The sequence below is a fragment of the Stylophora pistillata genome, chromosome 9 (assembly GCF_964205215.1).
Source record: "Stylophora pistillata chromosome 9, jaStyPist1.2, whole genome shotgun sequence".
In the NCBI taxonomy this organism is placed as follows: domain Eukaryota; kingdom Metazoa; phylum Cnidaria; class Anthozoa; order Scleractinia; family Pocilloporidae; genus Stylophora; species Stylophora pistillata.
This window is the reverse complement of record NC_142527.1, coordinates 2190115-2214367: the sequence shown is the minus strand read 5'-3', so window position 1 is coordinate 2214367 and position 24253 is coordinate 2190115. Positions and strand designations below refer to the sequence as shown.

General features: G+C 41.1%; 4 protein-coding genes and 2 pseudogenes across 4 annotated transcripts; all 6 read right to left on the bottom strand.

The window, feature by feature from the left end:
* Window positions 1-391: 391 nt before the first annotated feature.
* LOC111326571 (uncharacterized) lies at window positions 392-1786 on the bottom strand. The gene has a single exon (XM_022930587.2). The coding sequence runs from the start codon at window positions 1647-1649 to the stop codon at window positions 540-542; it is 1110 nt and encodes a 369-aa protein (XP_022786322.2). The 5' UTR covers window positions 1650-1786; the 3' UTR covers window positions 392-539.
* A 711-nt stretch (window positions 1787-2497) lies between these two features.
* LOC148722777 (uncharacterized) lies at window positions 2498-4381 on the bottom strand. Its single transcript, XM_088732780.1, has one exon. It carries the CDS (start codon window positions 4290-4292, stop codon window positions 3177-3179), a length of 1116 nt encoding a protein of 371 aa, XP_088588906.1. The 5' UTR covers window positions 4293-4381; the 3' UTR covers window positions 2498-3176.
* A 145-nt stretch (window positions 4382-4526) lies between these two features.
* Window positions 4527-7123, bottom strand: LOC148722776 (uncharacterized). The gene has a single exon (XM_088732781.1). It carries the CDS (start codon window positions 7017-7019, stop codon window positions 5910-5912), a length of 1110 nt encoding a protein of 369 aa, XP_088588907.1. The 5' UTR covers window positions 7020-7123; the 3' UTR covers window positions 4527-5909.
* A 1730-nt stretch (window positions 7124-8853) lies between these two features.
* On the bottom strand, window positions 8854-10012 carry LOC111327991 (uncharacterized; annotated as a pseudogene).
* Window positions 10013-17765: 7753 nt separating this feature from the next.
* LOC148722775 (uncharacterized) lies at window positions 17766-19052 on the bottom strand (annotated as a pseudogene).
* A 116-nt stretch (window positions 19053-19168) lies between these two features.
* Window positions 19169-23151, bottom strand: LOC111327061 (protein Wnt-2b-A). Its single transcript, XM_088733261.1, has 5 exons — window positions 23003-23151; window positions 22737-22899; window positions 22332-22555; window positions 21271-21536; window positions 19169-20521 (listed from the first exon to the last, which is right to left on the bottom strand). The coding sequence occupies exons 2-5, from the start codon at window positions 22811-22813 to the stop codon at window positions 19892-19894; spliced, it is 1197 nt and encodes a 398-aa protein (XP_088589387.1). The 5' UTR covers window positions 22814-22899; window positions 23003-23151; the 3' UTR covers window positions 19169-19891.
* Window positions 23152-24253: the final 1102 nt, after the last annotated feature.

Sequence of the window (24253 nt, the reverse complement as noted above, 5' to 3'; positions counted from 1 at the left end):
ACCCGACCCCTGGCGATTTCAGGAATATTTGCGAAAGTAACACATGGATCCGATTTCATCAAGTCAATCAGCTAATGATTTTTATTGCTCCCCCAGCTCATATTTTCTTGCCCCTAAACTCGAATTGTTTACGTTAAACGGTGCTTAGAATAAACTCTTAAAGAATTTTTATGATAAAAGTTCACGTGCAACGATGGAAAGAACTAAAGTAATCCGCGAGGTGTTTTACGGTCTCTCTATGTGACTTGCTACGAAAGCTAAACAGTCCCCAGAGGCGAGCCCAAATGATGGCCACTTTGGCTTCTAGTTTTATATGATTTCATACTATATTTTAAATACTAACAATTTTCTCCCAAGTGAAGGGTAAACAATCAACCCGCGAACAACAAAGTTGAAATTGAAAGAAAACTTTATCCATAAAGCATTCAAGCTACTAGCAAATACGATTCAGTAAACTTGCTTGAGAGTCACGAGATAAAAAAACATCTTATAAGCTTTGGAATGGTCTAAGTAAGCTTACAATTATCTTCTTTCAGTTCTTAGACTTCTTTAATTACTTTAAAAAGTACACCATAGGGACGAATATCATCTTTCTGTGTGAGCCAGTAGTCCGCTCCAACTTCTGTTTCTGAAGCAGGGATGATTTGGGTGCGCTTAGGATTTACACGATTCTGAAGGGCAATTTTGTACTCTTTCCGGCCAAAAAAGAATGACTGTGCATACATCTTTTCAACCATTTCCAGACTAGGGCTGCTGTAGACGCCTGGACCAAACTTTGCTCTGGGACCAGGTTTAAAGCCTTCTTCGACTATCTTCCGGGCGTTGGAGACATTCGTGCCATGATACGAAACCGCCCATTCGTTTGGGGATTCTTCGGTGCGTATGCCGTCTGGACCAAGCCATTCGTCGCCTCCTCTGTATTTCCCGCGAACTTTGATCGCTATCCTTTTCCAACCGTACGGTCGGTGATATTGATGCCCTCCTCTCGTGTATTTCGCACCGTCATCTTTGACATCACTGAAATCAAAATCATATGAGGGATCAAATCCGCTGGGATCAATATCACCCGGTAAGCCACCACCATGTAAACGCAGCACTATGAAGACGCTACTGCCATGAGAAATTCCGAGGCTGCTTAAAGAGGCTTCACCTGTATCATCAAGTGTCTTGCCACCGTAAGTCAGACTCATCATCTTTGCATTTATTCCTGTCTTTTCTTCAATAATAGCTTTCAACTCCCTGACTGTGTGCGTATTCAGTGCTCTAACAGTAAATGTATCGCCATGCAACCCAGTCACAAACACGTCTATCGTGCGACTTCTCAAACTAGACGAACTACTATATGCTCCCAGAGATGGAGAAGGCTGCATCTCGGTGTCAGGTTCTCCGTATAGGTAGTGTAGGACATCCCTCCAAGGCAACCAACGATTCTGGGGCTCCCTTGAACATCTTCCTTGGACCTTCACTGCGCCACATACTTTGCACAGCTCGGCCTCGTCACTCAAAGGGAGCTCATCTTGGAGAATCATCTCCACTGGTTGCATCATGGTGTAAGTTGCTCCGAACAGTTCGTGTATGTCATTCGAAGGGAGCCCACCTTCACCAAAGATTGCTGAGAATCCAGCATGAAGCAATTCCAAATTTGACATTGTCTGAAGGTTCTCTCTGAAATGAACACAGCCACGTCGTCTTCTACGAATAGATGGCTTATTTCATGCTTATATTGCATGACGGTTAATTCTTTGTTCCTTTTATTCTAGGAAACAGTGGATGCTTATCATTCACTCGGCCAACTGATTGGTCGGCTTTTTGCGGAATTCAAATTAAGGCAGAATTTCACCATGGTGTAATTTACTTCGAACAGTTCGTGTATGTCATTCGAAGGGAGCCCACCTTCACCAAAGATTGCTGAGAATCCAGCATGAAGCAATTCCAAATTTGACATTGTCTAAAGGTTCTCTCTAAAATGAACACAGCCACGTCGTCTTCTACGAATAGATGGCTTATTTCATGCTTATATTGCATGACGGTTAATTCTTTGTTCCTTTTATTCTAGGAAACAGTGGATGCTTATCATTCACTCGGCCAACTGATTGGTCGGCTTTTTGCGGAATTCAAATTAAGGCAGAATTTCACCATGGTGTAATTTACTTCGAACAGTTCGTGTATGTCATTCGAAGGGAGCCCACCTTCACCAAAGATTGCTGAGAATCCAGCATGAAGCAATTCCAAATTTGACATTGTCTAAAGGTTCTCTCTAAAATGAACACAGCCACGTCGTCTTCTACGAATAGATGGCTTATTTCATGCTTATATAAATATTGTATATTGTATTAATCACGTGTAGTCTGCAACACAGAGTTTTATGACAGCTTATCTTAACTACACCTGCTTGTTATTAGGTCCATTTAAATTAATATGCTCAACAGTCTGGAATATATTATATATTTGCATTCATATTCAGCATCAGCTCGACTAAACATGACTAGATAAAATTAAGCATCTTGGTGTGTATTCTAGAACGTTGCAGCAACATTCCTCTGAAGCCAAAGTTAGATGACAAACATTTACGTCAACCATGGGAAGCCATGGAGAATTTTCATTGCTTTTTTGGCAATTCTTTTTCAGTAATAGATTTTAACAATGTTTGAATAACCATGAAACCTATATAAAATAAATATCTACCAATAAATTTCCCTCCTTGCGTCAGGGTTGATTACGAAATTGACTTTGCGTAATGGTCTCGAAATATTGCTAAAAAACTTGTGTTTCCATCGTATCGGCATGTCCTGAAAATTTGTTGAAGTACTTCGGAATACCCGGCCACTTTGGTCCACCTTATTTACATGTATCGGGAGGCGATTGAAGAACTAAAGTAAACCGCGAGGGTTTTTACGGTCTCTCTATGTGACTTGCTACGAAAGCTTAACACCCCCATCATAGAGGCGAGCCCAAATGATGGCCACTGTGGCTTCAAGTTTAATATGATTTCATACTATATTTTGAATGCTAACAATGTTCTCCCAAGTGAAGAATAAACAATCAACCCGCGAACAGCAAAGTTGAAATTGAAAGAAAACTTTATCCATAAAACAATCAAGCTACCAGCAAATACGATTCAGTAAACTTGCCTGAGGGTCACGATCTAAAATACATCTTGTGAGCTCAGGAATGGTTTAAAAAAGCGTACAACTTTCTTCTTTAAATTCTTCGACTTCTTTAATTTCTTTAATAAGTACACCATAGGGACGAATATCGTCTTTCTGCGTGAGCCAGTAGTCCGCTCCAACTTCTGTTTGTGTAGCAGGGATGATTTGGACGCGCCTAGAATTGACACGATTCTGAAAGGCAATTTTGAAGTTTTTCCCCTCAAACTGGAATGGCCGTGAATACATCTTTTCAACCATTTCCAGACTAGGGCTGCTGTAGACGCCTGGACCAAACTTTGCTCTGGGACCAGGTGTAAGGTCTTCTTTGACTATCTTCCGGGCTTTCGAGACCTGCGTGCCGTGATACGAAACCGCCCATTCGTTTAGGGCTTCTTCGGTGCGTATGCCGTTTGGGCCAAGCCATTCATCGCCTCCTCCGTATTTCCCACGAACTTTGATCGCTATCCTTTTCCAACCGTACGGTCGGTGATATTGATGCCCTCCTCTCGTGTATTTCTCACCGTCATCTTTGAAATCACTGAAATCAAAATCGTATGAGGGATCAAATCCGCTGGGATCAATATCACCCGGTAAGCCACCACCATGTAAACGCAGCACTATGAAGACGCTACTGCCATGAGAAATTCCGAGGCTGCTTAAAGAGGCTTCACCTGTATCATCAAGTGTCTTGCCACCGTAAGTCAGACTCATCATCTTTGCGTCTATTCCTGTCTTTTCTTCAATGACAGCTTTCAACACCCTGACTGTGTGCGTCTTCAGTGCTCTAACAAGGACTATTTCGCCTTGTAACCCAATCACAGACACATCGATCGTGCGATCTCTGCAATAAGGCAAACCTTCACCTACTCCTAAAGATGGAAAAGGTTGTGTCATGGTGGAAGTCGATTCGAGCGGTTCGCATCTCTGGCCCTCTCTTGGACATATTCCTTGAACATTCATAGCGTTACATACTTCGCTCCGTTCGTGTTTGTCACTCGAAGGGAGCCCATCTTGGAGAGCCATCTCCACTGGTTGCATCTTTGTGTAAGTTGTTTCGAACAGTTCGTGTATATCACTCGAAGGGAGCTCACCTTCACCAAAGATTGCTGAAAATCCAGCACGAAGCAATTCCAAATTTGACATTGTCTGAAGGTTCTCTCTGAGATAAACACAGCTACGTCGTCATCAGCAAATAGATGAATTATTTCATGCTCTTATTGCATGACGGTAAATTCTTGGTTCCTTTTATTCTTGGAAACAGAGGATGTTATCATTCACTTGGGCGAATTGATTGGTCGACTTTTTGCGGAAGTCAAAAGCAGGATTTCGTTTTCCATCAGGGGGTGCGATGCCATATTTTTTCTTTTAAGTTTTCTTTCGCGAATTAAGTGTAAAACCGTCCCTAAGATGTTCCCATAGTCGCACGATACAGGATTTCAGGAAATCATTTCCTTGTTTTCTATAGTAAACTTTGAACGAGAAAATATTGTATTAGTAACTAGCAATTGAAGTCACTACACCTGCTTGTCATTAGCTCTATTTAAATCAATATGCTCAACAGTCTGGAATATTCTATATATTTGCATCGTATTCTGTTTACAAATCAGTATCAGCTCGGCTAAACATGACTAGATAAATAATTAAGCATTCTAGAACGTTGCAGCATCATGCCCCTGAAGCTGAAGTCGGATGACAAACATTTACGTCAATCATGGGAAGCCATGGAACGTTATTATCGCTGTTTTGGCTGCTGTTTTTCAGCCATGGATTTTGACAATGTTTGAATAGCCATGAAACGTGTGTATAATAAATATCTACCGAGAAATTTCCCTCCTTGCACAGGGTTGATTGTGAAATTGACTTTACATAATGGTCTCGAAATAATACTAAAAAAACTAACGCTTCCCTCGTATCAACATATCCTAAATATCTCCGTTGAGCTACTCCGGAATACCCGGCCACTTTGGTCCACCTTATTTATATGTGTCGGGAAGCTTTGAGGAACGAGGCATAACACAATAAATGCTATTCTTATTCAATGACTTGTAAATGAGTGACCGGGTATTTCATATTTAAATAACGGCTGATAAAAGCGGTGATCTCACTCCAAAATTTGGTTGTCGAAACACCCTCTTGCCATATATTTCCTTCCAGTAACTTGCAGCGTTTAATCGCTGGCGATTTCAGAAACATTTGCGAAAGAAACACATGGGTCCGATTTCATTAAAGTCAATCAGCTAATGACTTTTACTCCCCCCATGGCTCATGTTTTTTGCGCCTAAACTCGAATTGTTTTTGTAAAACGGTGCTTGAAATAAACTCTTAAAAGAATTTTTATGATGAAAATTTACATGAAGCGATTGAAAGAACTAAAGTAAACCGCAAGGTGTTTTACGGTCTCTCTATGTGACTTGTTACGAAGTTTTATATGATTTCATACTGTATTTTAAAAACTAACAATTTTCTCCCAAGTGAAGGGTAAACAATCAACCCGCGAACAACAAAGTTGAAATTTATCGTATATGTGCACGATCTATATGTGAACGATCTATATGTGCACGATGTATATGTGCACGATATATGTGCACGATTTATCGTATATGTGCACGAAAGTTGAAATTGAAAGAAAACTTTATCCATAAAGCATTCAAACTACTAGCAAATACGATTCAGTAAACTTGTTTGAGAGTCAAGAGATAAAAAACATCTTATAAGCTTTGGAATGGTCTAAGTAAGCTTACAATTATCTTCTTTCAGTTCTCAGACTTCTTTAATTTTTTTAATAAGTACACCATAGGGACGAATATCATCTTTCTGTGTGAGCCAGTAGTCCGCTCCAACTTCTGTTTCTGAAGCAGGGATGACTTGGGTGCGCTTAGGATTTACACGATTCTGAAGGGCAATTTTGTACTCTTCTCGGCCAAAAAAGAATGACTGTGCATACATCTTTTCAACCATTTCCAGACTAGGGCTGCTGTAGACGCCTGGACCAAACTTTGCTCTGGGACCAGGTTTATATCCTTCTTTGACTATCTTCCGAGCGCTGGAGACATCCGTGCCGTGATACGAAACCGCCCATTCGTTTGGGGATTCTTCGGTGCGTATGCCGTCTGGACCAAGCCATTTGTCGCCTCCTCCGTATTTCCCGCGAACTTTGATCGCCATCCTTTTCCAACCGTACGGTCGGTGATATTGATGCCCTCCTCTCGTGTATTTCGCACCGTCATCTTTGACATCACTGAAATCAAAATTATATGAGGGATCAAGTCCTCTGAAACCAAAATCACCCGGTAAGCCACCACCACGTAAACGCAGCACTATGAAGACGCTACTGCCATGAGAAATTCCGAGGCTGCTTAAAGAGGCTTCACCTGTATCATCAAGTGTCTTGCCACCGTAAGTCAGACCCATCATCTTTGCGTCTATTCCTGTCTTTTCTTCAATAACAGCTTTCAACTCCCTGACTGTGTGCGTATTCAATGCTCTAACAGTAAATGTATCGCCATGTAACCCAGTCACAAACACGTCTATCGTGCGACTTTTCAAACTAGACGAACTACTATATGCTCCCGGGGATGGAGAAGGCTGCATCTCGGTGTCAGGTTCTCCGAATAGGTAGTGTAAGACATCCCTCCAAGGAAACCAACGATTCTGGGGCTCCCTTGAACATCTTCCTTGGACCTTCACTGCGCCACATACTTTGCACAGCTCGGCCGCGTCACTCGAAGGGAGCTCATCTTGGAGAATCATCTCCACTGGTTGCATCATGGTGTAAGTTGCTCCGAACAGTTCGTGTATGTCATTCGAAGGGAGCCCACCTTCACCAAAGATTGCTGAGAATCCAGCATGAAGCAATTCCAAATCTGACATTGTCTGAAGGTTCTCTCTAAAATTAACACAGCCACGTCGTCTTCTACGAATAGATGGCTTATTTCATGCTTATATTGCATGGCGGTTAATTCTTTGTTCCTTTTATTCTAGGAAACAGTGGATGTTTAACATTCACTCGGCCAACTGATTGGTCGGCTTTTTGCGGAATTCAAATTAAAGCAGAATTTCACCATGGTGTAATTTACTTCGAACAGTTCGTGTATGTCATTAAAAGGGAGCCCACCTTCGCCAAAGATTGCTGAAAATCCAGCACGAAGCAATTCCAAATTTGACATTGTCTGAAGGTTCTCTCTGAGATAAACACAGCTACGTCGTCATCAGCTAATAGATGAATTATTTCATGCTCTTATTGCATGACGGTAAATTCTTGGTTCCTTTTATTCTTGGAAACAGAGGATGTTTATCATTCACTTGGGCGAATTGATTGGTCGACTTTTTGCGGAAGTCAAAAGCGGAATTTCGTTTTCCGTCAGGGGGTGCGATGCCATTTTTTTTCTTTTAAGTTTTCTTTCGCGAATTAAGTGTAAAACCGTCCCTAAGATGTTCCCATAGTCGCACGATACAGGATTTCAAGAAATCATTTCCTTGTCTTCTGTAGTAAACTTTGAACGAGAAAATATTGTATTAGTAACTAGCAATTGAAGTCACTACACCTGCTTGTCATTAGCTCTATTTAAATCAATATGCTCAACAGTCTGGAATATTCTATATATTTGCATCGTATTCTGTTTACAAATCAGTATCAGCTCGGCTAAACATGACTAGATAAATAATTAAGCATTCTAGAACGTTGCAGCATCATGCCCCTGAAGCTGAAGTCGGATGACAAACATTTACGTCAATCATGGGAAGCCATGGAACGTTATTATCGCTGTTTTGGCTGCTGTTTTTCAGCCAAGAATTTTGATAATGTTTGAATAGCCATGAAACCTGTGTATAATAAATATCTACCGATAAATTTCCCTCCTTGCACAGGGTTGATTGTGAAATTGACTTTACATAATGGTCTCGAAATAATACTAAAAAAACTAACGCTTCCCTCGTATCAACATATCCTAAATATCTCTTGAGCTACTTCGGAATACCCGGCCACTTTGGTCCACCTTATTTATATGTGTCGGGAAGCTTCGAGAAACGAGGCATAACACAATAAATGCTATTCTTATTCAATGACTTGTAAATGAGTGACCGGGTATTTCATATTTAAATAACGGCTGATAAAAGCGGTGATCTCACTCCAAAATTTGGTTGTCGAAACACCCTCTTGCCATATATTTCCTTCCAGTAACTTGCAGCGTTTAATCGCTGGCGATTTCAGAAACATTTGCGAAAGAAACACATGGGTCCGATTTCATTAAAGTCAATCAGCTAATGACTTTTACTCCCCCCACGGCTCATGTTTTTGGCGCCTAAACTCGAATTGTTTTTGTAAAACGGTGCTTGAAATAAACTCTTAAAAGAACTTTTATGATGAAAATTTACATGAAGCGATTGAAAGAACTAAAGTAAACCGCAAGGTGTTTTACGGTCTCTCTATGTGACTTGCTACGACTGCTAAACACCGTGACCCCCACTGATAGAGGCAAGCCCAAATGATGTCCACTGTTGCTTCTAGTTTTATATGATTTCACACTGTATTTTAAAAACTAACAATTTTCTCCCAAGTGAAGGGTAAACAATCAACCCGCGAACAGCAAAGTTGAAATTGAAAGAAAACTTTATCCATAAAACATTCAAGCTACCAGCAAATACGATTCAGTAAACTTGCCCGAGAGTCACGATATGAAAAACATCTTGTGAGCTCTAGAATGGTTTAAAAAAGTTTACAATCATCTTCTTTAGGTTCTTTGATTTTTTTAATAAGTACACCAAAGGGATGAATATCATCTTTCTCTGTGAGCCTGTAGTCCGCTCCAACTTCTGTTTGTGAAGGAGGGATGATTTGGACGCACTTAGGATTGACACGATTCTGAAAGGCAATTTTGTAGTTTTTTCCCTCAAACTCGAATGGCTGTGAATATCCCCTTTCAGCCATTTCCAGACTAGGGCTGCTGTAGACGCCTAGACCAAACTTTGCTCTGGGTTTGCTTTGCTTTGCTTTGCTTTGGTTTAAGGCCTTCTTTGACTATCTTGCGGACGTCGGAAACCTGCGTGCCGTGATACGAAGCAGCCCATTGGTTTGGGGCTTCTACAGTGCATATGCCGTTTAGGCCGAGTCATTCCTCGCCTCCTTCGTATCTCTCACGAACTTTGATTGCTATCTTTTTCCAACCGTACGGTCGATGATATTGATGCCCTCCTCTCATGTATTTCTTACCATCATCTTTGACATCACTGAAATTAAAATCGTATTGGGGATCAAGTCCTCTGGGGTCGATACTACCTGGTTAGCCACCACCACGTAAACGCAGCACTACGAAGACGCTACTACCATATCTTGTAACCAAAACACAACGACTTCTATCATACAACTTCTCAAACTACACGAACCTCTACTAAAACACAGCACTAGGAAGACACTACTGCCATGACAAATTCCGAGACTGCGTACTAAAAGGGTTTCACTTGTATCATCAAGTGTCTTGCCACTGTACGTCAGACCCCATCATCTTTGCGTCTATTCCTGTCTTCTCTTCAAAAACAGCTTTCAACTGCCTGATTGTGTGCGTATTCAGTGCTCTAACAGTGAATATTTCGCCTTCTAACTCAAAAAAAACAACATCTATCATACGACTTCTCAAATTAGACGAACCTCTACTTGCTCCCAGAGATGGAAAAGGTTGCATCCCGGTGTAACTTGCTTCGAACGGTTCGTGTATGTTACTCGAAGGGAGTCCATGTTGGAGAGCCATCTCCATTGGTTGCATCTTTGTGTAAGTTGTTTCGGACAGTTCGTGTATATCACTCGAAGGGAGCCCACCTTCACCAAAGATTGCTGAAAATCCAGTATGAAGCAATTCCAAATTTGACATTTTCTGAAGGTTTTTTCTGAGATGAACACAGCCACGTCGTCTCCAGCAAATAGATGAATTATTTCATGCCCATACTACATTACACTTAATTCTTTGTTTCTTTTATCCTTAGAAACAGAGGATGTTTACCATCCACTCGGACAAATTGATTGGTCGGCTTTTGCAGAGGTTAAACGCAGAGTTTGCCAATTTTTTTCTTTTAAGTAAATGCACCCCCCCCTCCCCCCCCGTCCCTCGCCATCACCACCATCTGATCAAACCTTTGAGGCAAGAATTTGAGACCCATGTCGGAAACTGGTCACAATAGTTTTGCTGGAGAGACCGGAATCACGTGAACAAGGAAACAGGAACTTGCGAGTAGGATCTTTGTTCTGTTGGAGAATATGGGCTGTCTTGTAAATCAATCTTGTCCCTGCCGAGGGTGGTACGGTCAATCTATATTCTTTTGGCCCGGTTCAGACGCCGAACTTTTCATGAGCCGAACTCAATTCGAATTTGGACCGACCCAAATTAACAAAAGTACGCTTGCTGATTCAGACGCCGTCCTTTTCGGCCGTTCCAAATTCAGTTCCAGTAAAACCAGTCAAACTGCTAGCAAAATACATTACAACAATTTATGCATTAGGATCGGCACATGAAAAATACGGCGTCTGAATTAAAGCCGTTCCAAAGGCGTTCTACAGGCGAAATTCTCGGCCAAGCCAGGCGAGAAAAACGGGTTAGCCGTTCCAAATTGAAATAGCCGTTCCAAATTAATTCAGACGCCGATCTTTTCATGTACTTAATTCAAGGAATTAGGTTCGGCTCATGAAAAGATCGGCGTCTGAACCGGGCCTTACTTACCTTGAAATAAAGGCACGCAAACGAAAACCCGTACCTCGGTAGAGAGAAAATTGACATCATGCCCAAGCCTCTTCCGCGACCGGAAGAATACAGGAAAAAAGAAGTGAACTTGGAAATGCTGTTGGAAAACCCTCGCTTTCAGCGTAATGTTCGGTAATAATTTGGATATATCAACAAAGTTGAAGTGGTAAATTGGCCAATAATTGGCCAAATAATGCTCGATAAGTTTTGAAATTGAGACATTTTCCTGAGGGCGCACTGATCTTAGATCGTAAAGAATGAAAAGAAAAATTGGCGATTGGAAGGATTTTCTGGGTACAATCCGCCTTCGCGTGGACAACAGCCGACTACAGCCTTGACTTCGTCTTATAACAGGAACAACAGTGATGGCAAAGCAAGCCCAAAACGGCAGAAATCGTCAAGAACAGCAACGAACACGAGAGGAGTGAGTAAGGTTTATCAATCTTACTGTAAAACGTTCATATTTCGGAATATTTAGTGTTGTCAATGGACCATATTTCAAACAACAACAAACACATGAAACATATGTATGAACTGCGGTTATGAAACGTATATGTGCACGATCCTTCGCAGTAAAGCACTATTTGAGCAATAGTGAAAATCAGACCTGAAAAAAATTTCAGGCCTGTACGGGACTCGAACCACTGACCTCTGCGATACTAGTGCAGCGCTCTACCAGTGGCTCTACCAGTTGGCTTGTTAGCTCAATTGGTAGAGCGCTGCACTAGTATCGCAGAGGTCAGTGGTTCGAGTCCCGTACAGGCCTGAAATTTTTTTCAGGTCTGATTTTCACTATTGCTCAAATAGTGCTTTACTGCGAAGGATCGTGCACATATACGGACCATATTTCGTTCCCCTTATAACGCGTTCAGATCACAAAGGCTCCTCGCGTAGCTTAACACTGCTTCACACAACGCGTGACACTTTCATGAAATGATCTTTCTTGAAAAGTGAGCTCGGGACGCTTGTGTTCCATCAAAGAGGCCATGAAAAAAAGTTTAAACAATATAACAAAAACTGTGCTTTTATTTACAATGCCTAACTGAATGGGGGCATGATTTCTTTACTCCCAACGTCTCTACTGAAAAGTGAAGCGCGTTTACTGCTTTCGATGACACAATGACCTTTAAACATAGGAGTTGCTCAAAGTCGCTTATTTTGTAGCTACATAGAATTTTCCACTTATTACGCTTTTTCACTAACTTCATTGCTGTCATCTGTTTGTCTTCTCCAATTCAATTGGAGGAATTAGCCTTTGATCTTCTTCAGTTCACGATTGTCGTTATCCGAGCGAGCCAAAGCACTGTTTTTTTTCGCGATTCTTTACTTGCCGTTTCTGCGTCTTTTCGAGCTTACTGTTTCCTGCAGAAATACACTCTTCGGGCGATTTACAGACGTTTTTTTCAACATTCCCTTAACAGGTGCTGCATTTCACATCACAACATTAGACAAAGCTACAATTTCACTTGTATTCTTCCTTGACTCGAATCGTGTTGAACCCGCGCCCGCAGCATAAAGTACCGCATGTCCCGTTATCCGCGGTTGCCATCGTGTTCCCGTTATAACACACCCTTTCAGAGGTTCCTGGCAAGCCTAAGTCAGGGTTTGAGACGCCGTAATCCGCGGACATTTGTAAAAACACGAGGCTGTCACGTGAAGACTTGTTCTTGGTCTTCTGGTTTGCCACCACAAATTTTTCCACTTCGGAGAAAGTAACCCTTAATAGTCGGCTTTCACAGTTGTGGGCTTGGAGGCCAAGCCTTTGAACAGGAGTGAGGCTAAGGGTGACCCTGTTGTGATGGAGACCTGTATCTAGTTAGCATGATAACAAAGTAATTTGCATTTGAAAAGCAGCAACATCTCTATCATAACAAGGTCACCCTAAGCCTCACTTCTGTTCAAAGGCTTGGCCACCAAGCCCACAACTGTAAAAAGGACTATTCCCAAAACCTTATATTTAATTCTCCCCTCTAGCTGCTACACATTTCCTTTAAATTAGTTACGAGAATTTGGTGTTAGATCATGATAACTTCTTCCTGATAAGTTTCAGTATTCTCAGTAACAATTTGGTGGGTCTTGTATGTATACTATGGGGGGAAGTTACGTGTTCATCACTTCTAGAAGTTAAAGGGTTAAGTGCACGGCGGCCACCCTACAAAACGTAGCTGTTTATGTAAGCTAAAAAAAGTAATAATAAATAAATAAACTTACGTATATGTGCACGATCCTTCGCAGTAAAGCACTATTTGAGCAATAGTGAAAATCAGACCTGAAAAAAATTTCAGGCCTGTACGGGACTCGAACCACTGACCTCTGCGATACTAGTGCAGCGCTCTACCAATTGAGCTAACAAGCCAACTGGGAGCAGGCCATCAAATTAATTCGACATAAACCCGAAGATGATAAATCAAACAACAACAAACATATGAAACATATGTATGAACTGCGGTTATGTTTGTTGTTGTTTGATTTATCATCTACGGGTTTATGTCGAATTAATTTGATGGCCTGCTCCCAGTTGGCTTGTTAGCTCAATTGGTAGAGCGCTGCACTAGTATCGCAGAGGTCAGTGGTTCGAATTCCGTACAGGCCTGAAATTTTTTTCAGGTCTAATTTTCACTATTGCTCAAATAGTGCTTTACTGCGAAGGATCGTGCACATATACGTTTCATAACCGCAGTTCATACATATGTTTGTTGTTGTTAAATAAACTTAGTCACACAAGCGATTTTGAAATGGTATTTACAGAATACAGAACAAAGTCTTCCTTTTTTAAGAACTTTTAATTCTGGAGCTCAGACTTACTCTTTGCACTTCAGGTTTCTTTCGCGAATTTAAGTGTAAAAATGTTCCTATAGTTACGTGATAAAGGATTTCAATAACTCATTGACCTTTTTTTCTTTAGTAAACTATGAACGGGCAAGCATTGTATTAGTCCCTTGTGGTTTGCAACAGTTTTATTGACAGCTTATCTTAACTACAACTGCTTGCTATTAGGTAATTTGGTAATATCAACTAAGTTTAAATTGAACAACAACAAACATATGAAACATATGAGTGAACTGCGGTTATGAGACGTATATAAGAACGATCCTTCGCAGTAAAGCACTATTTGAGCAATAGTGGAAATCAGACCTGAAAAAAATTTCAGGCCTGTACGGCCTGAAATTTTTTTCAGGTCTGATTTCCACTATTGCTCAAATAGTGCTTTACTGCGAAGGATCGTTCTTATATACATAAGTTTAAATTGTAAATTGGCCACCGTAAAGAGTTAAAAGGCTGACGTTTCGAGCGTTAGCCCATCATCAGAGCGAATGGAGGAATTGTGGGTTGTGTGTGGGTTTATCCTTGGGTTTCACCCACGTGACCAATACCTTAGCAACGGTTACTATCCGCCATCTTGGTGTCCCTCGAGCGTAAACAAACCGTATCTAACGAAGAGTTCATGTGAGAAAGAAGGGATGGTTTTATGCATTGTTGTTGGCTGTTCGAGCAAAAGTGGAAAGCATAAAGACTAAGGATTTTGTCGTATAATAATTTAATAATTTTATTATTTCTATAGCGCAAAATTAGTAGATATATGATCTAATGCGCTATACCTAAGATCATTACAAATCAAGGGGAAGAACAGGAGGAACTAAAAGTTGTTGTATGGTTCGAGGCTTGCGGCTGTTGTAGATCCGCGAATTTTTGGTCGAGCTTTTCTTTGAGCTTCTTAGCCGATGAGAAATCGATGTCTTTAGCCCTCGCATTCGGCACTTCATTGACATATGTCGGCAAAATCCATGAGCATTTTACCTGAGTGCAAGCAAGCTTGGGGTGTCACGAAAACTCACACCCCGAAAATTCAGACCTCTCGAAAATTCAAGAGATAAACTCAACTCATGATCACTCCTGGTAATGCCGCGTGTATGTTTAACAATTGGTTCATACTTTAGCGTGCACTATCGAGTTATGGAGCACGCGGGAAGTTTGGAGAGCACGAAAGAAGCGTAAAAGTTGCCCGAGGCGATAGCCGAGGGCAACTCTAGCTTCTTGAGTGCTCTCCAAACTTCCCACGTGCTCCATAACTCGATAGTGCACAACTGAAAGCATGGACCAATTGTTTTAGAACATAGCCGGTGGAATTGTGCATCAAATGCGACGCGAAAAACGGACAACAATATCAGTTGAAGCGAATCGTGACGGCGCTGATGCCGAGTCTCCTTTTCCTTTGTTTTTCTCTTTTTCTGCCTCATTTAAGAACTCTAGCCCATGGGAAAAGGTCGAAACATTGTCTTCGTTTTCGGAATAGCAGGCCGAGTTTCTGTTTGTATCCATTATTGTCGCGAAATGTATTATTTTTCCCCGCACTAGCAATGGCCGCTCGCGCGAAAAAAAATTTTGGCGAAGTCGGATTTGCTGACGCTATCAGCGTGCACTATCGGGATTTTGAGCACGCTTACGTATAATGAATTTGATTGCGCGACTCTGCTAGCTATGTTCTAATGACCTTTTGGGTCTTGATCCAATTGAAGCAGCAAAAACAAGGCCTCAAGTTGCACGTTTCGCAAAATCGTCGGATGGTTGAGCATTAATTAACAATTGGTTCATGCTTTAGCGTGCACTATCGAGTTATGGAGCACGCGGGAAGTTTGGAGAGCACGAACGAAGCGTAAGAGTTGCCCGAGGCGATAGCCGAGGGCGACTCTAGCTTCTTGAGTGCTCTCCAAACTTCCCACGTGCTCCATAACTCGATAGTGCACAGCTGAAAGCATGAACCAATTGTTTTAGAACATAGCCGGTGGAATTGTGCATCAAAATCCGACGCGAAAAACGGACAACAATATCAGTTGAAGCGAATCGTGACGGCGCTGATGCCGAGTCTCCTTTTCCTTTGTTTTTCTCTTTTTCTGCCTCATTTAAGAACTCTAGCCCAAGGGAAAAGGTCGAAACATTGTCTTCGTTTTCGGACTGGTAGGCCGAGTTCCTGTTTGTATCCATTATTGTCGCGAAATGTATTATTTTTCCCCGCGCTAATAATGGCCGCTCGCGCGAAAAAAAAAATTTCTAGCGAAGTCACATTTGCTGACGCTATCAGCGTGCACTATCGGGATTTTGAGCACGCTTACGTACAATGAATTTGATTGCTCGACTCTGCTAGCTATGTTCTAAAACATTTTAGAGTAACACAAGACTTCATTTAGCTTAGATTTCCTCCATTTTTCCCGTTTATTTTGAGCTTTTCATTCACAGTTAACTGGATCAAATGCGCTCGCTCCAACACCAAAGTATTAAAATGTGGCGTGATTTTGACGAGCCGAAAGGGACGTTTGTTTACTTTTTTGTACTTCGTCGCACAGATCCTTGTTGTCGCTCTGTTAAAATTCTTAAATATTTCGCGATAATAATGGATACAAACAGAGACTCGGCCCACCAGTCCCAAAACGAAGACAATTTTGCGACCCTTGGGCTAGACTTCTTAAATGAGGCAGAAAGAGAAAAACAACGGCAAAGAAGACTCGGCATCATCGCCGTTACGATTCGCTTCACTGAAGAATCACTCTTGATATTGTTCTCCGTCTTTCGCGTCGGATTTGTTGCATTATTCCACCGGTTATCTTATAAAACAATTGGTTCATGCTTTATGCTATGCACTATCGAATTATGGAGCACTTCGGAAGCTTGGAGAACACTTCGAGGGATCTGAGTTTTCGGTGTCTGAGTTTTCGTGACACCTAGCGAGCTTGCCATGAATTCGAGTAGTTGCCTCTAACATAAAATAAAACACTCGCGATATGTGAGCATGCCTCAGCCAGCCCAACTTTGCATCCCAAGCAATGGGCTGACAAAATAGTCCCATCGTTTTCGGAAATGACCCAAATGTTCATTAAAGGATCATTCATATGCTGTGAATGCCAAACTCGTGCTCTCACGACATACTTTCCGACGATTACTTTGCCTACAACTGAGGTTACAAATCCCGACACCGTTTGATTAAACGCCTCTAGACTCTTGAACGCCTTGAACTGCTTCTTGGTGTAGAAGATGGTCTCAAGAACGAGGTAACTCAGCACGTCCGACACTTCCACAGGAGGCAAGCATTTTAGACTGAACTTCTCGGCTGGTATGCTCTGCAGGGTCAACCCCGATGACCGAGATCTTTTGCAAACATCTTTCCTTCTAACTCTCTAAGCTTTCGGCATACTCAGAGAGCACTGGGATACCTTAAGATGAATGCCGGATACTTTTATCGCTCTTTTCTTTCTGGATATTCATGTAGTTGGCGAAATAATACGGCGATAAGAGAGAGGGCTTCACTACAGAAATCGACTAATTATTCATAAATTTGACACCCGAGGGACACCAAGATGGCGGACACTAACTTCAGCAAAGCTTGTGACGTCACCTGAAACCCAAGAATATGCAGAAAGTGAAACTGTGCTATTGGTGGGAGCATGGCGACGAGAAAAACACGAATAAATTAGTAGAATGAAAAGCGTTCGTTGATACCTGTGGGATTAAGAGTGCCGATTTGAAAGATAAACTTTTGTTCGAGAGTTTTACGGCTTTCCGAGCTACCTAAATGTAAGGAAAGACCGCAGATTGCCATATGTTACTTAGAGTGATTAGGTAGATTAAAGTGTCTAGCGACTGGTTTTGATGCGTCCTTGTCATGCCTTTCTACGTCGCGAAGGTGTTCTCGGAATCGGTCACCTAGTCGTCTTCCTGTTCCGCCGATGTATAGCTTTTTGCAATAAGTGCAAGTTATGCAACAAGTGCAAGTTATGCAATAGATGACGTTGGCTGAGGTGCACGTGAAGTGATCAGTGATGTTAATGGTCGTTTGGGTCCCGATATTTTTTAAGCGTTGTGAATGAAAGGACAAGTTTCGCATCGTGCGCGAGCGCATTTAAAAGTGCCGGGCTGGTCATTAGTTTGTAATGAACTTCTGACGAAAAAAATGCCTATGTCTTTGTCGTGTTTGAATGAAGTGAGTGGAGGTTGCGAAAAGTAGTGCCAGTCTCTGGATCGTTTTGAAGTAATTTAAAGTCAGTTTAATAATTAGCTCAGGCTACCAACAAACACGATTCAATAAACTTGCCTGAGAGTGACGATATAAAATACATCTTGTGAGCTCTGGAATAGTTTTAAAAAGCTTACATTTATCTTCTTTAATTTCTTTAACTAAGTACACCATAGGGACGAATGTCGTCTTTCTCTGTGAGCCAGAATTCCGCTCCAGCTTTTGTTTCTGAAACAGAGATGATTTCGACGCGCTTAGGATTGACACGATTCTGAAAGGCAATTTTGTAGTTTTTTCCCTTAAGCTTGAATTGCTTTAAATAACACCTTTCAACCATTTCCAGACTAGGGCTGCTGTAGACACCTGGACCAAACTTTGCTCTGGAACCAGGTTTAAGGCCTTCTTTGAATATCTTGCGGACGTTGGAAGCCTGCGTGCCGTGATACGAAACCGCCCATTGGTTTGGAACTTCTGCGGTGTGTATGCCGTTTGGACCGAGCCATTCGTCGCCCGGTCTTCTGTATCTCCCACGAACTTTGATCGCTATTCTTTTCCAGCCGTACTGTCGGTGATATTGATGCCCTCCTCCGGCTCATGTGTTTCTTACCGCTTTCTTTGGCATCGCTAAAATCGAAGTCGTATCGGGGATCAAGCCCCTTAGGGGATCAAGCCCCTTAGGGAATCAAGCCCCTTAGGGGATCAGGCCCCTTAGGGGATCAAGCCCCTTAGGGGATCAGGCCCCTTAGGTAAGCTAGCACCGGCTAACTCCTCATCCTCACTGCTAGATAACTGCTCGTCTTTCATGCAAAGGCTCTCGTCGTAACTTTCAGGAGCTATCAGAGACTGAGCAGGCCGTAAGGTCTCATCATGTAAGTCTCTAGGAACAGTTTGAATATGTTACTCGAAGGAAGGCCGTCTTCATCGTAGATTGCTGAAAATCCAGCAGTTACCGAACCTAAATTTGACATCATCCGAAGGTTCTAAACATGAACTTGGTATGTGAACGCAACCAGCTCGTCTTCACCAGGTAGTTGAATTATTTGTGGCATTTATTACGACACTAGACACATCCTTCCCGTCATGATTCTTAGAAACGTTCGTTGTTTATCATCCACTCGAGCAAACTGATTGGTCGGCTCTTTGCGGAAATCGGAAACCAAACAGTGCCATTTTTGCCTTTTAAACAAATACTACAACCTCTTAACAAGGGAGGGGATTGGGGCTTAGCTTGTAGGAAGTGGACATTCAACCGAGTTGTACTAGAGAAACTTAATACATGAGAAGAATAAAAATTAATTACGTTTTTTAATTAGCTGTGTCATTTTTTCTCTTTAACTAAATCAAAAAAAGTTTCTAAGAACTGATTTAAAAAAATTGAGCCGTTTGACGAGAAGCACAGTCTGCTTTCCGTTCGAATTCCCCGAATATTATTTTTGGTTGCTAATGGACGAATCCTTAGACGTGGGGGTGGGGGTTGAGGAGCTTATTTTTCTGCCGTTTTTATTCTAGCAATGGCTTTATCAAGATTGAAGTGCATTGAAAAATCGTGAAAGATTTATTCCGTCAAATGTACTGACTGGGTATAGGTTAAATAACCTTGGTGCCAAGAACGTTGAATTCAACATTTTTTTGTTGTAATTTGATGAAAAAGAGGTGATTATTTTAATCTCTTAAGCTTTAAAAGCTTTTCAATGAGTTCACGATTATTTCTTCATGTAAAAGGCCACGAAAACAAGTTTAAACATAGGTATATAAGGAAAACTGTGTTTAGTCACAATGCCTAACAGAATGGAGGGTAAAATTTCAAGCTTCTTCTGCCAAATTCTTTTCCTCAAAGTCTCTACTGAATAGCGCAGCACAATTACTGTTTTCGATGACACCATGACCTTAAAGCTTGGCACTTGCTCAAAGTCGCTTATTTTGTAGCTGTGTGTAATTTTCTATCTATTTTGCTTTTTCACTAACTTCATTACTGTCATCTATTTGTCTTATCCGTTCAGTGGGAGGAATTAACCTTTGATCGTCTTCAGTTCACGATTGTCGTTGTCAGAGCGTCTCAAAGCACTTTGGTTTTTGTTCTTCTCTTTACGCGATTGTTTAATCATTGCCGTTTCTGCGTCTTTCTTAATCTTACCGTTTCCTTCAGAAATATACTCCTTGAGCGATTTACAAACGTTTTTCTCAACAGTTCCTTTACACGTGCTACACTTCACATCACAACACCAGACAAAACTACAATTGCACTTGTATTCTTCCTTGACTCGAATCGCGTTAAACCCGCGCCCGCAGCACAAAGTTCCACATGTCCCGTTACCGGCAGCTGTGGTCGTGTTCCCATTATAACACACCCTTCCCGTGGTTCCTGGCAAGTTTAAGTCAGGGTTTGGGACGCAGTAATCCGGGGACTTCTGTAAGAACACGAGGCTTTCACGTGAGGACTCGTTCTTAGCCTTCTGGTTTGCCACCACCAATTTTTCCCCTTTTTGATCAATAGTCACAAGAACGCTTTTGTCATATTTTTCGCGAAGATGGCGACTCACAGCGCTGAACGGAGCCAAACTTCTGTAGCAGGTCTGCATAACACATGATACAGAAGGACCATGGCACAAACAGTTCACGGCTGTGCGATTTTTTACGACCTGCAAAAAATTGCATTTTAACTCTTAAAAAATGCCTCTACTCAAGAGGAAGAAGTTAATTTTCAGCTATCCATATGATGAAAATGTGAGACATTGTTTGCATAACGGAGAATTACCGTTATAAAATAAAATAAAATTTGGAAATCATCGTCTGCTGGCGTAGACGATCAACACAGATATCAGAAAAAAAGAGGAGCGCTTGTCGATAGTGTCGTAAAGTTAATACCGAAGTTATCACAATCATACCTAGAACCATTAAAGAAAATATACCACAAAAAGCCACTAACTCAAAGAAAAACAAGCAAGCAACTGTCTGAAGCGTGGGAAAACACACGTGACCGAGCCATGATTGGTTTCAGTTATAAATCTGATTGGTCGAGAGAGCGGGATGAGTTTTCTGGACGAATCACATAGCGACGTGTAATGACTATAGCTATCATAATTGCGAATTACCGTCGACACTTTTAAATCGATAATTTATCTCGTGTTATCGCTCCTTTATTTACCAAGTCACACCCCGTTATTTTGTTTCTGCCCACTAATTAAGGATTATGCTCTGTGTAAGCCACAAAATAATTTCACGGCAAGGTTAAGATTACCGAGAGCCGAAAAACCTCAGCCAGACACAAAGCCAATGCATAGAGCACGAAAACATCAATTCCAAATCTTTCCCAAGATTAATTTGTGAGAAAATAGAAAAAAGCTTGAAAACACAGAGACGCTTATTTATTCATTATTTCAAGACTCACCGTTCTTCCGACCAGATTGTTGTGAAGATTCATTTTTGCCCGAGCATCGTTTTGCCGTTCATCAGAATCCACAAAAAACTTGGCAACTTCGATGCCATGAGCAATGTGGTCGTAACATCCAGACCACTTAAAATCCGCTCGTGCGCTTCTTAGTTCTGTTTTGTTGCAGAAACAATTTTTCAGGTCACCGCGGATGCACGCTTTAGCCACTTCGTGTACAACTCCAGCTGAGGTAATCGCATACACGAAGGCAGTTTCCCGGCTTGCTGCAAAAAGGAAGAAAGTATATCACAGAGAGAATCTGAAACATCATTATGGAGGGAGAAAAATTGAGTTTTGGAGGGGGGGCCTGCTGGCAGACATTTATCAGAGGACCTTTCCGTTTGTTATCGTTTGTGTCATTCATTTATCTAGTTATCTATGTTTTGGAAAGGTTTTTTGAAGAAGCCGAGAGTTCAACCGTGAAGGTCTTACGAAGGTCAGCAACTTTCTAATCCTACAGTAAATAATGCATTTTTTGTAAATACTTTTCTCTTCCGTTGTATTATTTATGATATGTATTTGAATTTCACAGAAGCCAATGTTGGTGATGAGGTTACAATCATAAATTGCTCGTTTCGACCTTCAAAGCATGGGGCTTTAATAATAAGGTGTCGCTAATTTTTCTCTTATCGTTGACGAGCAGATATATGATGTACTAAGGAATTCAGTATCAATAGCAAACGTGAAACAGTACACATATGTTGATAACATAACAGTATTAAGCCGGAAAAATATTCAGCTTTCGATAGTCTTGTTTGAAACTCTTATTATCAGAGATCGCAGAACAAACCTATTTGAGCCATGATTCCCAGCTGAAGAGCTCTCGAATCAAGTTACTTTGATCTAGTTTTTCTTTGGTTTTCTAAACGTTAACTGACAAACATTTAACTGTTTAACTCAAAAAGTTTCATGCTCGATCTCTGTGTGTTTCTCTCTCGCACGAAAAATTGTCTACATGTAGTGTATCAGTTCTCTCTTAGTCAATTATGAATGTGTTGATTTTACATAAATATATATACCTATCTTCAAGACTTTTCCAAACACACTAAAATCCTGAGGCACCGTGAAGCAATTCCACCGTTCGTCCCTCATCTGTCGTTGGCACTCTTCAATTCCTAGCTTCGCGCCTTTTCCAATGCTTTTCATAACATCTGGGTTCTTTCGGCATAGTTCAAAGTTAGGCAGACCAGCTGCATGGTTACAGATGGCTTTGGAACCAAGTTGAAACACTTGTGACATAAACCTTTATTGAAATAACAAACACATAAACAATCTGAAGATCATTGTTTTGACCACAACTGGAACCCTGTTAAAGCCGATATTTTATGTTTATATCTGGGAGTCTCAGTCTGCGCAGGAAAAAGTCAAAATGATTAATGTAGCTGAAGGAGGACCAAAGAAAAATAAAAATATATATATTATACCACCAACGTGAAGCTGTCCGCATTGGGAAGAAACCCAGAAGAAGATTGAAAACCAAAATCGTCAAGATTCTCCCCATAGTGGCTCTTCTTTGCACTGTTTCTGTTCGTTTGCCCACCAGACACTTCTGCTCTCAACGCTGCAATCAGCGACGAACGAATATCACTAAATATAGAAACAACACTCGTCAACGGTGTCAAACCACTGAAGTATATCAAGGATAACTCCTCAGCGATGTGTCTAGTGTTCTTGGACGCACTGCCTTAACCTTTCATTTCAGCGGGTAGTTGGATTTTCTTCCTCTCGGAAATGGTACTGTGATGATTTTGCTTCCTAAAAAATGTTAATAGCTGTAATAGCGTCTAGGTAAATGATATCGACTCTACATTAGGGCTAAGTACCGAGACATTCCTTCAAAGTACAATTTATCATTCCTTTTCTAAGAAAATGACATTCTTTTCTTTCTCTGAAGTGGTGTGTATAAGCTCTTATTATGAAAGCCGCCCTAAAATCGATTGTGTGATTATTCATAGTGTGGTATTTTTCGAAAGGTTATTTTTACTGAGCAGACAACAATGATTTGTATTATGTACGAAGTAGTTTGTGACTTTTCATTTCCGTCGCTTTCCTTTTTTTCCCAGCGACACAGTTTCATTCGAACCAGCTAACACTTAAATCTTAAGTGTTCTTAAGTGGTTGTGGAAAAATGAGAGAAATGATCAGTGTGATAAGAATTGGCCAGAGGACATTGTTTAAAGCGACTGATTGATCTGGGAATTGTTGCTTCTTTAACGCGTAATTTTGTTTTAAAACTGGGCTTATTTCCAATCGAAGTGCGTCCATTGATGTTCAAGGTGTTGTATTCACGCAGAAGAAAAAGCGATCACAGACGGAAATCAGGATTGCCTTTTATTTCTTAGGGGGTAAATAATCGGTTACAAAAATCTCATTTGAAAGAGGTGCTTTTTAAACTTAAGAGCCTTGAATTTTTAACATATCTTTGTCGTCTCCGAATATCCAATATCATTCTGTCATGATCACAGCTACGGTTGCTAATGACCAAGTGTGGTCCATCGATGGAACTATTAAAACTGGCGTTTCCGATCAAACATTAAACTTAATAATTACGATTAATTAGTAGTAGTCGCAACTTTTAGCTAAATCCTTAACCACACAATTTCTCAAAATTTTCACTGTTTTCTGTAGCATTCCATGAGCTTCTTCTAAATCAAATTTGTAAACAAAATAATTGACCTTCTAGAAGCTTGTGTATTTTGTCTTTATTCCCTGTTGTTTTCCACTTTTAGAATTCCATCGAGGAAGGTTACACAAAGAGGTTAAATAATTACGACATTCAAGACGAATTATGATAATCGAAGCTGCTGCCATTCCTAATCAGTAATAACTCAAAATCTGACACTAATTGCACGAACATTACTGCCTCCAAATAAATTAACAAGTCTGTTATCATGCAGATGATCACGAAAGGTGCGAAACATATGCTCGTCGTGCCTACTTC

What these genes read in the sequence shown, in the direction of transcription:
- LOC148722776 (XM_088732781.1), bottom strand. Translation starts at nt 7,019, where the DNA reads ATGTCAGATTTGGAATTGCTTCATGCTGGATTCTCAGCAATCTTTGGT.
- LOC148722777 (XM_088732780.1), bottom strand. Translation starts at nt 4,292, where the DNA reads ATGTCAAATTTGGAATTGCTTCGTGCTGGATTTTCAGCAATCTTTGGT.
- LOC111326571 (XM_022930587.2), bottom strand. Translation starts at nt 1,649, where the DNA reads ATGTCAAATTTGGAATTGCTTCATGCTGGATTCTCAGCAATCTTTGGT.
- LOC111327061 (XM_088733261.1), bottom strand. Translation starts at nt 22,813, where the DNA reads ATGGGGAGAATCTTGACGATTTTGGTTTTCAATCTTCTTCTGGGTTTC. An exon ending in CGGACAGCTTCACGTTGGTG is followed by an intron (nt 22,556 to 22,736) that starts GTATAATATATA and finishes ATTTCAATAAAG; the next exon opens with GTTTATGTCACAAGTGTTTC. An exon ending in ACAATCTGGTCGGAAGAACG is followed by an intron (nt 20,522 to 21,270) that starts GTGAGTCTTGAA and finishes AATTTTTTGCAG; the next exon opens with GTCGTAAAAAATCGCACAGC.